The sequence below is a fragment of the Paramormyrops kingsleyae genome, chromosome 7 (genome assembly GCF_048594095.1).
Source record: "Paramormyrops kingsleyae isolate MSU_618 chromosome 7, PKINGS_0.4, whole genome shotgun sequence".
NCBI lineage: Eukaryota > Metazoa > Chordata > Actinopteri > Osteoglossiformes > Mormyridae > Paramormyrops > Paramormyrops kingsleyae.
This window is the reverse complement of record NC_132803.1, coordinates 10994117-11010784: the sequence shown is the minus strand read 5'-3', so window position 1 is coordinate 11010784 and position 16668 is coordinate 10994117. Positions and strand designations below refer to the sequence as shown.

The window sequence follows — 16668 nt, the reverse complement described above, 5'->3', positions numbered from 1 at the left end:
CTGGGGATCAATACGGGGCTTCGCCTCTGCAGAGAGAGGGAAGGTGAGCTGGCCTCCCAAGGATGCCAAGGATGCAGGACACCCACGGGTAGCGGGAAGTGGAATGCAGGGGAGTGGTGGGACTAACACAGGCCCAAAATAATATCAAGTTCATTTCATTACGCTGAGAAGGTCCAAAGGAATCTGCATTGTGTTTGTGAGGAGCAGAGGTTCCTCGGTAAACTCGCCCTGCCGTGTTGCAGAAGTTAGTTTTAGTTTATTCCCAGAGTGTATGGAGACTAAACTTCCCGCAGTCTGCAGAAGGTCAGTACTTTACTGATCTTGATGTCAACACCAGCCCCCTGTTCTGCTGACAGTCAAACCATCTACTGGTTTTTACAGTTACATTGCATTTTTTTTGTTTTCAGATTCTCAGAATCACTGGTGCTGTGAAAAGCTAAAGAAGAGAATAGAGGTGGGAAGAGACTCTCAGACAGCAGTGCAAAGCTGCCAGGAAGTGAGCAGTGATTCTGAAACATCAGTGTGGTCATCTCTCTGTTTAAGGAAACATACTCAGCGGTATAAACAAGCAAAGCCAGATGGCACTGTGGTCACCTCCGTGGGCTACCCAAACATTTCTGTGTAGGTTCAAGCCCACAGCTCGCTGATGAGAACTCCCTCATCCAATGACAAGCTCCCTCAGCTCAAATCGGGGTCAGTCGTCATCTGTAGGTCATGTATGCAATTAAAGTCATGGTTCAATGACGCTAGACATCCTTCGATTTGCGTGGTACTGAGAGTAATATCGTTTCATTTGAGGAGACGTGGGTCGGGGTGTTGATGTGTGTCACACAGAAGGTGTTACGGTGTTACTTCAGACGTGAGCAGCCTTTATTAAAACACGGGCGACAAGATGAAAATGCAGAACAGCCTTGAGTTGGCAAGAAGCGCATCGGAAGTGCTGCATGGTACGAGGTTCATCATCTACTGAAGGTCATGGGCCTTTAACAGTGGTCCTAAGCCTATCCCGACAATATTGCCGAATATCCCGACAGTATTCTCCGGCTAATTACAGAAGACAGAGCTCCACCATCTCAGAGCACCAACAGCGTCTACAGGAAGCAGGCCAGGTGATCAACACCCTCAAACACAAACTATCTTCACAATTGAGTGAAGTGATTTGGCAGAAACTCAGCTGAGAGTAAAAACTGTATGGGCTTAGTATGCCTGAGGAAGCAGTTTCAGCAAAGTTGCACCAGCATAGGATCCAGTTTGTATAGCGGCTGTACAGACAGAGATATTCTTTGCTAATGGATTGCATATCCATGCATCTGAATATCAATTTAGCCCTTTCAGTCATAACTGACTTATAGGACTTATTGATATCCAAGGCCAATTGAAACAACCCTGCAAAGATTTCCAGGAGGGACACTGACAGACAGTTTGCCCTAACACTGCATGGTGTTAATCAGGCACAACAGGCAGAAGGTCATTCTCCTGGTATCCATCCAAGGTTCTGATGTGTGACTCGCAGTTACTGTGTGCCATCAGGGCATCTCACTTTGACTGCTCTACATACATATGATGCTCAGCATCAAATCAGCTGATTGCACCAAACCTCCACAAACACACGGCTTGAGACATTCATCAAGTGGACAGCCTCACCAGATTCCAAAGACTGCCTCCATTCCCTCTAAATGGTGATGAGGCCACTTCCTGAGAACTGTACCTTTCAAGGAACAGCTGGAAAAGCCTGAAGGTGCAAAGTTCTTCTGTCAACCATGAAAAAGTATAGTGTCCTGTGCCACTGCAAAAGGGACAGAGAGGACGGCAACCTGTGCCACTGCAAAAGGGACAGAGAGGACGGCAACCTGTGCCACTGAAAAAGGGACAGAGAGGACGGCAACCTGTGCCACTGCAAAAGAGACAGAGAGGACGGCAACCTGTGCCACTGCAAAAGCGACAGAGAGGACGGCAACCTGTGCCACTGCAAAAGCGACAGAGAGGACGGCAACCTGTGCCACTGCAAAAGCGACAGAGAGGACAGGAGAAGCACTACCTACAAACCGCCCGACAGAGACCCAGCCATTCCTCCGGTCACGTGACTAGGGCGGCATGGCTACAGACACAGTGAACCAGGAGATCTCGCCATTAAAGCTGGGAGGAGCTGCAGAGCTTGTGGTGCGGCGCGGGCAGGCGCTCCCCCGCAGCTACTGGGGAACGGCAGCTACCTCGCAAGAACGCCCCGCCGCCATTAATCTTTAAAGAGCCGGTAATATTTCAGCGGGGACATACAACACATATACATCCTGATGGGGGCCAGCAGGGCTGTCAGAAAGCCCCCGACCCCCCCATGAGAGGACAGACAGGGTTATTGCAGCATGGAGCCACTCTGAAAGGAGCCATTGTGCTCATACAGCAGAGGCCTGAGGTCTGGGGGTCCTCCCTCACTACAGTACAGTATTCATGCTTCAGGCACGGGGGCCGTAACTCACTAAGCTTCCCGACCCCCCCGATCCCTACAAGACGTTGTTTCCAGAAGACCTGGAAGTGGAATCTGTTGAAGCTGCTTGTAGCTCAAGTTAGGGGGACAGTTTAACTCCTTAATAAATTCAAGGGGAGTGTGAGTGAGTGGCGGGGGCGGGGGGGGCAGTTGGACGCCAAATAATGGCCATCTCATCCGCCCAGGCAGCCCCCGCACCCTGCATCCGGGCCGATCAGTCTCTGGCAGTCCCCCCCCGTTTTAGGAAGCATCCCACGTCATACCGTCACTGAACCGTGTCCGCAGTTCCCTGCATGGGGGGAGCGACGATGGTGCCAGGGGGAGTGGAGAGGAGGCAGGGCCTGATGGAGAGGTGTCCTGCTGAGGGACACCACCTCGGGGTCAGTAATCATGGATGAAAGTGTATGCTGCCTTCGGTGGGGCTTTAAGGCACCTCAGCACTTTACTGAAAGATATCAGGGCTAAAGGGCTTTTCAGCTCTGTGCTCAGGCGGGTGGGGGAGGGGGGGGCACACAGACACACACACACACACGCACACACACACACACACACACACACTCACAGACACCCCTAGCTATTTCCTTCTGTCTTCCCCGTTTCTGCAGCACTCAGAGCTGTGTCACACTCTAACACGTCACGTCTTGCACGTCGAACAGATTGCCATCCCAGGTTTATTCCTACACACATCTCTCCATCTGCTTTTCTCCGGAACCCCTCACCTCCCCCCCCCCCAAGCATACGGCGAGCAGAGGGGGGCTTCGGGGCACTCACCTGAGTCACCCACACACCACTCACCAAACACACCACTTACATCCACAGCCAACCTCTTCTCATCTTTCCTTCCATTTCAGGGTGTAAGACTGGGGGGAAGGGGGGGGTCAGGAAATAAGCACACACTCCATCTTTGCTCCTGACCCCCTAAGGCTGACTTGTACCCTCTCTAAACGCACCCACCCCCACAGGCCTTATCCTTACACCCTACTGCTCAGCTTCTGCTCCTGTTCCACTGATCCCAAACCAGCAGTCTCTTTCTTCACCCCCCCAGCTGTTTAAACCAAACCCACAAAGAAAGCCTCCAACTCCAGCCCCCTGCGCCAGCATCCCCTGCCTGTAAGACCAGCCCCTTACATAGGTACAGTAACTGCATAAACATGCACAGGCTCTTCCACAGAGCAGACAGGGGAAACCAGGTGAGGACGAGGAGGACGAGTAAAGCCCAAACACAGCCTTTGAGCAGCATGTAACTGGCAAACTCGACACGGTGAGGACCAAGGTCACTGCAGAAAGGCCCGATCCAACAAACCAGCTCCATATTAACCGTGGATCAGGTCTCTCCTCTCTCTCTCACTCACACACACACACAGTTCTTAATCTCATATTATTCACATACCTCCAAGAGAACATTGTGGAGATGTTTTGGTTGAATAATTTAATTTCTACAATATCATTCCTCTCCTGTAACAGCAGCAGAATGATTTACTGCAACTGACAGCTTATTCAGACCTGAGGGTTATTCATTTCTGAAGATCCATCTGACAGTCTTTGCGAGAATATTATTCTGTATCAGTACCGCATTTTTACTTGTATATATGATTTATATGCATTTAAGTCTCATAAAGGCCATTACCTCTCTAAAAATAACATACTCTCGGATGAACTTGTATGTTTACAATGTTTACTTATCGAGTGCCGGCATCCGTAACGGCATTGATAGCAGCACAGCACGGTAACACATCCATACTGTAAATCTGTCACTTCCTGTCTGGATGAGACATCGGGGTGTATTAATCAGCAGAACGTAGGGTGCTGTGCGGCTCAGTGCGCTGTGCTTGCGATTAGAAGGTCACTGGTTTGAATCCCATCCTTCATACAATGTTTATTGGGCCCTTGAGCAAGGCCCTTAACACACTGAAACACTCCAACACTCCAAGGGGCTCAGATAAATAGTTTAATCCCACCCTCGTACCACAACCGCCTATGTATGTCTCAATGGAGAGAAGGTGGGATATGTGAAAAGAAGCATCCCAACATACTTGTGTAAATAAAACATCATTTAATTGCTCGAACGGTGCGAGATGCCCAGTCCAGGGCACAAATACCCGGAGTGCATATGTCCTTGGGTGCCAGGAAGTGCCCGGGGATCAGTGAACTTGCCCACAGGAGCAGCAAACATTTTGGATTGGGGTGTTACTTTACACAGCTTTGACTGTCAATATTTTTGCAACATGCAGTTTAGATTTAATCAAAAGCGCCTATTGATTTGGCCGAGAGCTGGAACACTGCTTTAATAAAAGATTCAAGCTGTTTTCTAGTCACTGGTGGATTGTTCTGCTAGTTACTGAATACAAACAGGAGGCTGGGGAGGCCTGTGCCTTTGCGAGGGAGGGGAGATTGTGGTTTTGAGCCTCGATGATTTCTCTCAGACCAATATGTGCAGCTCCACTGAATCCTATACAAAGCGAAGGACGTTTCTGAACAGCGAGCGCCAGAGGAGGACAAACTCAGGGCTGACGCTCCTCCTAACTTTCTCCTGCGGAGGACAACAAAACATTTATCTGTGAACACGGAGACAAGACGAGCGGTGGGGGGGGGGGGGGAGGAGGAGGAGCAGGGGGCCTAAAAGAGCAGGGGAACGCGTGTCAGACAGCTCATTCAAGGCAGCTTGCGCACACGGCGCAGGCAAACATGCGCAGGCACAGACATTGACATAAACATGCACACAACACACACACACACACATAAGCAAGTGTGCGCACGCGCGTGCACACACACACGCAGACACACACACACAGACACACACACACACGCACTAAACTGGAGGGATAAATGGCGACATTGAGAGAGTCTGGACAAAGGGAGGTGCTCCAACGCCCAACTCCTTATAAACGGGCCCATTTTTGGAAACATGTCCGCAGGGAAGCTTGTTTAATCCTCTCCTCCCACCCACAGGGGCGCCGCCAGCCTGAGAGCAGCCTTTCTTCTGACGAAACCACACCCCACTGTTAAGGAAAAGCTGACCGTGCGTCTCTGTCCGCGCTCCAAGCCCACGAGCGGCCGCAGCGCTGGCACCCGGAGAGAGCAGCTTTTCAAAGGGCCTTTCGCTGCCCTTAACACTGTTTAACTCACGTCACTTTAAGGAGACACACTAGACCTTAATCCTCCTGGATGGATTCCCACTATGCCCTAGAGGCCGTGACCGAGGGGAGTGAGAAGATCTGGAACAGAGGACCAAGCGTAGATTAGGGGAGCGAGCCCAGGACAGCGGCCAGCACTGGGACACCACGGAGACATCAAACGTGTTTCTCTGTCTATTAATCACTGAGGTTTTTTGTGGGTAGCCTTCCTGAGCCCGATGAAGAGTCTCACCTCACACTCTGGCAACCTAAACCATCAGGATACAGAACAACTATCAACCTATCAAAATGACCGATGATACATACACACAAAAAAAACCTAGATTAAAACTTCTGCTCCCCCCTGTGGACAAGTGACAACAACTGTTTTCAGACCCTACCAAACCAAATCAGAGGAAAAATCCCCCGTTTCCTGCTACCAGTGGTCACCACACGCAGAGCAGGTAGCTTTCTGCACGTCGTAAATCCTGCGCCTTTCGTCCTGAGATCAGGCATCGTTTTTCTCCTGACAAATACGACGAGACGTCTGCATGACCTCAGCCTGCAGCTGCACGCCTGCCTGGCGTCCGACGGAGAACACCCCCTCCCGACTACTCTCGTTTCAGGAGACTCAACTCAGGAGATGCCTGTCTTAAGCACCCCCCCCCCCCACATGAAGGTGACCTGTACTAAACCCCCACTGTGGTAAATGCTTGTCTTTCAGCCAGAAATGGGACCCAAGGCGTCAACCGCACACTTCATCTCCTCTCTGGAACGAGCCCGTGACGGAGGCCACAGAGAAGATAAAAATGCAAATTCAAAGAGTATGTTTCCACAGAAACGCTCCTCAGATTTCAGAGGGGGGGGGGGGGGGGGGGAGCAGAGCGCCTTTGGGTGACAGGAGCGGGACTGGCCCTCACGGCGCTCAGGGAGTCCCTCCCTGGGTCGCTCTCTCGAACCCGCTCCTCCTCCGAGTCCACAGGTTGTGTGTGTCCGAGCAGGAACATGTTCACGGGATAAAGTGACGAAAGCGTGGGGCGGGGGGGGGGCAGGGTGATGAAGGACACAATGCATTTTGTGGTGGGGTGGGGTGTACACTCATATAACATTTGTTTACGGACCGCTAATAACAAAGTTTGCCAAGTGGAGGTAGGAAGTTTTCAGAAAATCACCTCACGCTGAGAACCACAATTTGATAACCGCCGCTAATGCTAGGTGAGCTACTCACTGCGCCGTTCGTGCAGGACAGGATCAGCGAACGGGCTCCCAAACTCACCTTCATTAAGCGTAATTCCACACTCAGCTGGAACACGAAGCGGCACATCGGGCAGCAAGGTTAAAAAGAAAATAAAAGCCAGCCGTGATGCCATCAGGGGGCATGTTGGTGAAGGGCACGCCAGCCGTGGCACTGCAGTGGCCTTATGGTTCCTTTGTGAAGTGACAAAAACAGCCTTTTGCAGTGCTGGCAGCTGCGGCCCCCAGGACACTGGGGAGGGGGGGGGGGGGTTTCTAAGGAGGACCAGGTCTGATCTGCTGGCACGCTGAGAGCTACCTGAGGAATGCGATAGGAGGCTGGGCAAGCAACATGCAGCGTCACAAGAAAGGGAGAGACTGACCAGGCAGCTACACCAAGAGTACCAGTATGTACCTTTGCTGGTCACTGGGGCTGTACCCTTAACGGCCTGCCAATTGTACCCTTAGCTCTAAGTAATTGTACCTTTTAAAACACAGAAATAGACTATGAGGGACTTTTTTGTACAGTTAGAGGCACATTAATGTTATTTCTACCTTCGGAATGTTCCTCAGAGACCATTTCTGTACCTTAAAAGGTACAATTACCAACAGCTATAGGGTACAATTGGCAGACCATTGAGGGTACAGCCCCAGTGACAAGAAAAGGTAAAAACTGGTCCTCTTTCTTCTGGCAGGGTAAACCCGTAAGCAGAACCCATCTTTGAAGGGGGTCTGGGGACATCGCAGGGAATCAGCTTCAAGAACTGCAGCCACAAGTGTGCAGGTCTGATCTTTATAAAGACAGACAGGGGCCGTACTCTGCCTTCATGCAGAGCTACACGGTGAGTGCTTTAGTACCTGAACTCTGCCTTCATGCAGAGCTACACGGTGAGTGCTTTAGTGCCTGAACTCTGCCTTCATGCAGAGCTACACGGTGAGTGCTTTAGTACCTGAACTCTGCCTTCATGCAGAGCTACACGGTGAGTGCTTTAGTACCTGAACTCTGCCTTCATGCAGAGCTACACGGTGAGTGCTTTAGTGCCTGAACTCTGCCTTCATGCAGAGCTACACGGTGAGTGCTTTAGTACCTGAACTCTGCCTTCATGCAGAGCTACACGGTGAGTGCTTTAATACCTGAACTCTGCCTTCATGCAGAGCTACACGGTGAGTGCTTTAGAAACCTGAACTCTGCCTTCATGCAGAGCTACACGGTGAGTGCTTTAGTAGCTGAACTCTGCCTTCATGCAGAGCTACACGGTGATTGTTTTAGTACCTGAACTCTGCCTTCATGCAGAGCTACACGGTGAGTGCTTTAGTACCTGAAGCCAGGCTCTGTGAGAATGCATACAAACTCCCGGAAATATAAAGGTAGGCAGAGCAGAGCAAACTGTCAGCTGGAACTCAGTGGAGAGTCAGGCTGGACTACTTGGCCAAAACCAGCCCGGTCAGGAGGAGGAGAAAAGAGAGGGGCAAAGCGACGAGACTATCCGGCAGAGAAGCTAGAAAATTCTGGCACAATTGTGCAACAAAGACCCAGTTTATCCTCTTATAGCAGAGAACGGCAGCAAAAAGGATAGGTACAAAGCCGCCGGAGTCGTCACTGCCATCCCTGCACACGGGCCCACACGGGGCGATCTGGAGCGCAGACAAGCAGGAGGATCAGAGAGAAAGTGCAGGTTTGGCCGGCTGGATGACATCACCAGCAAACACAGGCTTTCACAGCTGTGAGTGATGATGCAGGTGCTTTGGGGCACATTCTGCACTGTATGTATCATGAAATGCAGTCTGCATAACATCACAAACATGCTAATGTCTGATCCTGTTATCCGCTGCTCCCCTTGCCGGACGACACACGCTTAAACTGACAGGAGAGATGGTACAGCTACACACACTGTTTTCTGCGCCTGCTTTAAAACACCCCTTGGCTCCAGCGAAAGGCTTTTATATCCAATCTCTATGGCACACGTCACACAATTGCCTGCGATCCCAAGACTGTGATGGGGTGCTCTGCGCACTAACAACCAGCAGGGGGCAGCACCTCCAGGCTGTCAAAGTAACAGCTAATTAGAATGAGTGCTACCAATCAGGATCAAACTCCTAAAACACATTCAGTTATCAATTCGGACTACAGTAAGATGCAGGACAATACTTAGATCTACAAAAACAACTTATTTTCAGTGAAACGTAATGTAGAATACAATTTTACAGACCACTGATATTCAGAAGAGCGAAGCCAGCGTGCTGCGCGCCTGGAAATGAAAACGGCAGCCGTGCTCCCAGGCAGGCGGCCGGCGTATCCTGCCAGCCCCTCCACCGCCGTTCCAGGCACCCGCTACGCCAGCCTCACCGGGCCAGCCGGACCCACGGTCCAAGATCCGGTCTGCTCACTGGTGCATGTACGCACAGAGCTTACGCAAATGGATCAGCTACTACAGACCAATGTATTCATTAAAATGTTAATTGCGTGCACTAATTAACTGCGCCGAAATAACTATAATAATAATTGACTATGTGAGCATGGAAAATGAATACAATAAAAGACATTTAATATAGGTACTGTTATGAGAGCATCTGAACGCTGCAGTGTTGAATAAAATCCTAGGTTCGAACGATGCCGCGCGCGCTTCTTCTATAATTCAAACATTTGCTACGTTTCCTTTTAAACTTACAGGCATCATTGGGCGTTTTTTACACCCGAACGCCTCGTGGAGCAAACCCGGATGTCACTTATTATTCTTTAAATTATTTTTCGTTAAACTAATTTACTGTAACCTTTGAAGTTCATTGTCTCTGGGTTTTATATTCCATCTGTGGTCCGATAATCCAGGAGATGGCAGAGGAGCGTTATTGTAATTTCATACAAAAACGAAAAATAAAACGTAGGTAGGACTGAATTTAAATGCGATCGTTTTTCCCACAAGTCACAGCACATCTGATTAGTTCTTTATTCAGGACGCCGCCTAAGTTCGGAGCGTCTGTTTCCTACACAATGTAAAATGGCACATGAAGCAGACACCTCGTATATTTGAAACCAGAGATTAAGGCAAGAAAATAAAAACAGCATGAACGCAGATGGGCACCCCGGCGCACTTATTAAAAGATCAAAAAGAATGATGTCAGAATAACAAAACGGCGACAATTAGTTTCCAAAAAATCCCAAATCCAGTCTAATATTGCCAATACAACAAACTGTTAATGAGTCTTAAATAACCATACCAATTAAATTATTACTTTAATAATGATTAAACCACCAAGATTAAACCATGTATACGATTACCCTTATTTAAAATAAACCACGACCAGTAATACATATTTATCAGTTTGTCCTTTATCATTTACTTTCATTTGAAGAGTTTTGAATTTTTCATTCATTGTAATCGCTAACGAAATCAGCTACTTCATCGCATTTTTCCCAAGCAGCCTACTGTATCGCGCCTCCTTCCAATAGTTTTTCTAAATGTCCGTTTAGGGTCCGCAATTAAAAAATAAATCACTAACTACGTCAAATAAAAGTTAGTCCAAATATCACTGTCCGTTGCACAAAGTATATATTCCAAAAAGACATTTAAAATAAGGCCTAATAGTCCGACAATGCGGAGTTACATAATTTTCTTGCCAGTGACAGAGAACAGTTGGGAGTCCCATCGCTCCTTCACCGAGGCTTTAAATAGGCTCGGACAGTCCCTCCTCTATCAGCCGCATGTAAACTCATATTATTACATCCACATTATTTCCATCACAGCCGTATTTCCCTGATCACAGTCAGTATCACAAGACCACGCTCAGTTCTGTTTGAGACGGCGACGTTTTAAATAGCTATCAGCATGTATAACACCAAGCGAAACAGGCTCGTACAGCCATTCAAGCTACAATAATGTGCTCATCATCCCCTCTCAGCCGCTTACCCCAGATAGGGTCGCGGGGGACTGGAGCCTGTCCCAGGCTGCATAGGGCACAATAAGACTGGGGAAAAGCCAGTCCTTCACAGGGCACATTTGCACATACTATGAGCCATTCAGAAACGCCAATTCATCTAACCGCACGACTTTGGACTGCGGGAGGAAAAAAGCACGACAGGGACAAAAACACCGAAACTGTTCAAATACAGAGTGGGGGCAGTTTGAGCTGACCTGAATGGGAGGCTGCAGTGCTGCCGCCCATGTGGACTAAGGCGTGATCTGGATGCACTTAAACCACCCAGCGGTTTAGCGGTCTATTAATTGTAGATGCTGCTCATTATGAATTCACAAACTCGTCAATGTGACTTTTAAACAAAGAGGAATAAACAAACGGTATCAGCAGCGATCACCTGCATTTCGTTTCACACCCGAGCGTAGGTGATCTCACCTTGGGCTGCTCCTACGCTGACAAGCAGCAGAAGAAGCGGGCTGGACACGATCCACGTTCCCGGGAAGCATCTAGCAAGCCCGCCGTCGGAGGTCTCAGCACCCTTCCACATGATGGATTCGAAGTCTGGATGAACCCGTTGCTTTTGGACTGCAACGTAGGGTTCAAAAAACTTGGGAAGCCCTTGATGAAGCCCAGGTGATCCTGGGCTCTGTTTGAAGAAAGGAACGCAAACGCGACCGAGGACGGGAGAGCGATTCAAGAACTTAGGAGAACTTGCTACACGAGATCGATCCGGCAGGTTGACGTTCAGCGACACCTCGCCGTCCTCAGAAGTGAGAGAGAAGGTGACGCCCGCTCGCTTAATGCTTTCTATCTGAACAAAGTGTGTGAGACGTAAGCTCGGTTCATGATTAGAGCTGCCTGTTCGCCTCAGTGATCCATGCAGGGCTGCAGCGGCATCTGATGCTTCCAGACACCAGAGAGCATCCTGCAGGAGCGGTGCTCCAGGAGCAGCCCTCTACCAGCCGGGCTCCAGCAGCTAATCCAGACCCAACCCACCGCCGTCTCTGGCGGCGAATGGGAAGACCCGGCTTGAATTTCGGAACGGATGCTCCCGGACACTGACAATGCTAAATCTTATCTAAAACTTATTCACCAATCAGCTGCAGCGCTTTTCTGTATGTAAACGTGTAACATCAATACAGATAAATTTAACGCGAAAGAAGGAAAATGAAAAGGAAAGATATCCAGTGTCCTCAAAAGCAGAAGGGTTTTCCGGGAAAGAGGAATCGGAGACGCAAACGTGGACCTGAATGTGCTTGTGGATTATACAACCCCGTTCCCAAAAAAGTTGGGACGCTGTGTAAAGTGTAAATCAAAACATAATGCAAAAACATAATGCAATGATTTGTAAATCATACAAACCAATATTTCATTGAAAATAGAATAAAAACAGTATATCAAATGTCGAAAGTGAGACATTTTGTTGTTTTATGACAAATACACACTCAATTTCAATTTGATGCCAGGATCAAATTTCAAAAGAGTTGGGACAGGGGCAAGAAAAGACTGGAAAAGTTGTGTCATGCTAACATAAAACTCCTGGTTGAATATCTCACAACTAATTAGGTTAATTGGCAACAGGTCGGTAGATGATTGTGTATAAAAAGAGCCTCCCAGAGAGGCAGAGTCTCTGTGCAGTGAAGATGGGGAGAGGTTCAGCACTCTGTGAAGTGAAGATGGGGAGAGGTTCACCACTCTGTGCAGTGAAGATGGGGAGAGGTTCAGCACTCTGTGCAGTGAAGATGGGGAGAGGTTCAGCACTCTGTGAAAGACTGCATGGATAAATAGTGCAGTATTTTGAGAATAATGTTTCTCAGTGTAATATTGTAGAGAATTTAGGAATTAATTACCTACAGTACAGTACATAATAACATTAAAAGATTCAGAAAATCTGGAGAAATCGCTATGCAAGGGACAAAGCCAAAAACCAATATTGGATCGCCATGCTGTTCAGGTCCTCATGCAGCACTCAGACATGATTCTACAGCTGAAATCACTGCATGGGCTCAGGAACACTTCCGAAAACCACTGTCTGTGAACACAGGTTGTCGCTGCATCCATGTATGCAGGATGAAACTCTGCCATGCAAAGAAGAAACCAGATCTAAGCATGATCCAGAAACGCCGCCGTCTTCTGGGCCCAAGGTCATTTAAGATGGACTGAGGGAGGATGAAAAACTATCCTGTGCCCTGAAGAATCAAAAGTTCAGATTCTTTTTAGAAATCATGGAGGCCACACCCTCCAGGCTAAAGAGGTGAGGGACCATCCAGCTTGTTCTCAGCAGACAGTTCGAAAGCCAGCTTCCGTGATGGTGTGGGGGTGCATTAGTGCCCATGTCTTGGGTAGCTTGCACATCTGGGGAGGCACCATTAATGCTGAAGAATATATACAGGTTTTGGAGCAACATATGCTGCCATCCAGACGACGTCTTTCCATAGGAGGCCTTGCACGTTTCAGTAAGACAATGCCAACCTGCATTCTGTGCATATAACAGCAGCATGGCTCCGTAGTAGAAGAGTCTGGGTGTTAGACTGGCCTGCCTGCAGTCCAGACCTGTCACCCACTAAAAACACTTGGTGCATCGTGCAACAAAAAATATGACAAAGGAGACCCTGAACTGTTGAGTCGCTGAAATCCTATATCAGGCAAGAATGGGACAAAAATTCACTTTCAAAACACCAGCAACTTGTCTCCTCAGTTCCCAAACGTTTACACGGTGTTGTTAAAAGAAGAGGTGATGCAACACAGCGGTAAACATGCCCCTGACCCAAATTTTTTGAAATGTGTTGCTGACATCAAATTCAAGGTGTGCATGTATTTGTTATAAAACAACAACATGTCTTAGTTTCAGCATTTGATATGTTGTCTTTGTTCTATTTCCAATTAAATATGGGTTTATATGGTATGTAAATAGTTGGATTCTATTTTTATTTACATTTTACATAGCGTCCCAACTTACAAGAATAAGGATAAATTCAAATAATATTATTCTGGTACGTAAATGACCTGCTTTGAGGAACAGCACAAACCTAAGTACTGTGTGATTTTGGACTTGAATTTGTATGTAATTTCTGTTAATTAATCCCAGCTGCTATGATGTATGGATTACTTACCACAGACATATGTTAATAGAATATTTTATTAAGTTAGAAATTATATAATTAGTATGATTTTTTTTGCTTAAAAGCTATGAGCTCTTGGCCAGGAGTTCAGGGACCTAACTTATCAAGCTTTCTGCGAATTTTATTGTGGAAAAAAATGCATACGCACATTTCCAGCGTAGTTTTGTGCATGTGCAGCCACTCAGGTGATGATTGTGATCCTTTTTTTCTCTTATGAATTCTTTGTAAAGCCTGTCTTCTGATTGGACAGAATTGTACAAGATGACAAGGCTGACACGATCTCCATATGGGGATCTTCTTGGTCTGCTGGATGCATCACACCTTCCAAGACACTGAGGGACGCACTCGCATGTGATAAACCTCTGTTTGGGCCCAGCTGGTCGGAGAGAGATGCAGAGTGGCAGGCTGTATCACGTGACATGCATGGCTTTAGAAGACATCAGAGTCAGAAACACTTAACAGGCTGATCACACAAACGCAGCTCTCCTGCTCTGTCACGGATGTTTAGCCCTGATGCATCCCCTCTGGCATTTAATCAGGAAAAAACCTCTGTGGAAATGCTTCCAAATCTAATACCTGAACCGGGAGACCTTTGCTAGGTCACTGTGCTACCAGATATCAGGGCTGCTGACACAGGACCAAGCAAATAAAGCCAGCAGAACAATAACGGCAAAATGCGACACGGGGACCATTTCAGCTGAGTGCGAGGCCCAGGGGGGGCATGCGAGCGGCACAATGCCCCCTCGTCTGAAGTCGCTCCGGAGTCCACGTGCCGTCCGGCCCCCCGGCCGCGCAGCACGAAAGCAGCGGCGTCGGAGTGATTGCTCGTCTGATGCTTTAATCTGATTTAAAACACAAAGAACTGCCTGGATTGTGCATTTAGGAAGAAGAGCAATGTGAAATCCTTAGGAACAAATGGAGAGCATGAGCTCTGGCTGTCCGTGAGGCCCGCTGTGGCCAGAGGTGCAGATTTAAGGGGCCCAGCACCTTATGGGCAGGCACAATGGGGGTGGGGGCTAAATACCTGTCTCTTCTTCCCAAAAAACTGAAAGTACCCCCCCCCCCTTTTGAGGCTATATGTGCCCTGTCAAAATTCACCGAGTGACACCACCTCGGTCAGTAAAACTTACCCTAAGCCACACCCCCCCCCCATTCGAGCACCCACCCCTCATTAAGTGGGGCACAGCACTGCTTACAGGGTCCTTTGAATATGTACAATTAGGAATTTTTATTGGGGGGGGGCATTTTCTCAAGGGGCCCAGAAGCTGCGTCCCTTGTCCTGCCGCATTCAGCACGATCAGTTGCGGCGAGTCGGAATGCAGGAGTCTGCTGTCAGCCGAGCTGGTGGATGCAGCCAATCGGCGCCCGTCTGCGGCCTGGTGAAGCCCATGCAGGCGTCCGGTTTGCCAAACAGGAAACAGAGTCGTGGAGCGAAGTCAAGTTAGCAGGACACCGAGGGAGAGTGGTCACTGAATTCCAGTGTTTGCTGGTAAAGCAACAAACAGAAATATGATTGGTCTTTATGGAATATCTTTAATGGTCTTTGTAGAATATTCCCCTCTACAGAAACCTGGGACCTGAAATATACTTATTTTCATGATATATTTGGCGCTCAACGTAAAGTGAACCAAAACAGGAAGAGAGACTGTGTCTCTCTGATTGACACGTGAGTAGACCTATCAGTGCGCCTCAAACGGCAACCGTTTCAGGTAGTTTGATTACCAGTTCATGCACAATTCCAAATCAAATCCCACTTAATTACATTCTGAGCTTCATCAGTGGCCTGAACTGATGCAATGAAATTATTATGAGCTGGCGGTGAATTTGTTTGCCTGCAGGAACTGAAATGCGTCTTCATGTGAGTGACGGCTCCATTTACGTTCCATCTGATTAGAATGTTCCGGATGGATATTGCGAGTCCCTCTAATCACTCCGGCATGTCGTGGTGCCATCAGCCAGACAATTCTCTCCCACTAATCAACGTGACTCAGATACAGTGTTTTCATTTGCAGAGCTTTAAATATGATAAAAAAAATTGAATACAAAGAGCCTATGCTAATCACTGCAGTGATGCGTCCAAAATGGCTCTTGAGGAAGCTGATTCGTTGGCTAAGAAAAAGACAAACATGAATCAATAAATAAACCATTGAGAAGCCCTCCTAACTAGATTTGTTTTCCTCATAAAGACGTTTTCAATCAGAATTTCAACAACAGAACATTGTTAATTGAATGGCTGCTGTTTTGTGACCAAGTGAATGGAGGCAGATCGCGGGGCGACTGACAGGCTTGCTGACGCATCTTTGTGGCCTTCAGTGTGATGGGGCCCCCATGCCCCCCTGCTCTGCATTCTTTTAGCTGGGGTCACAGACACAGTGTGCCGCTGCCCACGGATTGGGGGTTTTACTATGAATAAAAAATACACTCAAATACTTAGAACAGCAGAGATGCACAGATTGAAGCCCCGCTTCTTTATTTAACCTCGGATGCTGAAGCACTGATTCACACTTGGCCTAGAAACCTGACTGCTGAAAGGAGACCTAGAATCTAGCGGCAGGCTTACTCTGGGCTTACAGTAGAGCTCTTCATTACGGGGGATGCCGATCTGAGGCTTCCCGTATCCTAGGATAAAGACCCAGCCGTCTGGTTGAGCAGCACCTCGGGTACCATGAAGTGACATGTGATCCACATCCACCGTGAAAGCAACAACATCAGTATTCTATCCTCACAGGTCATTTTTCTTAATACATGGGATTTAACCTTCCACGTAACGTCATTTCCTACCAGTAAAATTTACATTTTATTTATT

At 48.1% G+C, this 16668-nt stretch overlaps 1 protein-coding gene across 4 annotated transcripts in view; it reads right to left on the bottom strand.

The window, feature by feature from the left end:
• unc5cb (unc-5 netrin receptor Cb) overlaps nt 1–11781 on the bottom strand; it is a 49382-nt gene extending 37601 nt beyond the window's left edge. For 3 of the 4 annotated variants that reach the window (XM_023808236.2, XM_023808239.2, XM_023808238.2), the window contains exon 1: nt 11176–11781. In XM_023808236.2, coding sequence (XP_023664004.1) covers nt 11176–11287 — 112 coding nt within the window. In that variant the 5' untranslated portion in view covers nt 11288–11781. The remainder of the gene's footprint in view (nt 1–11175) is intronic. The other variant, XM_023808240.2, reaches the window with a different exon arrangement.
• Between the last annotated feature and the right edge of the window lie 4887 nt (nt 11782–16668).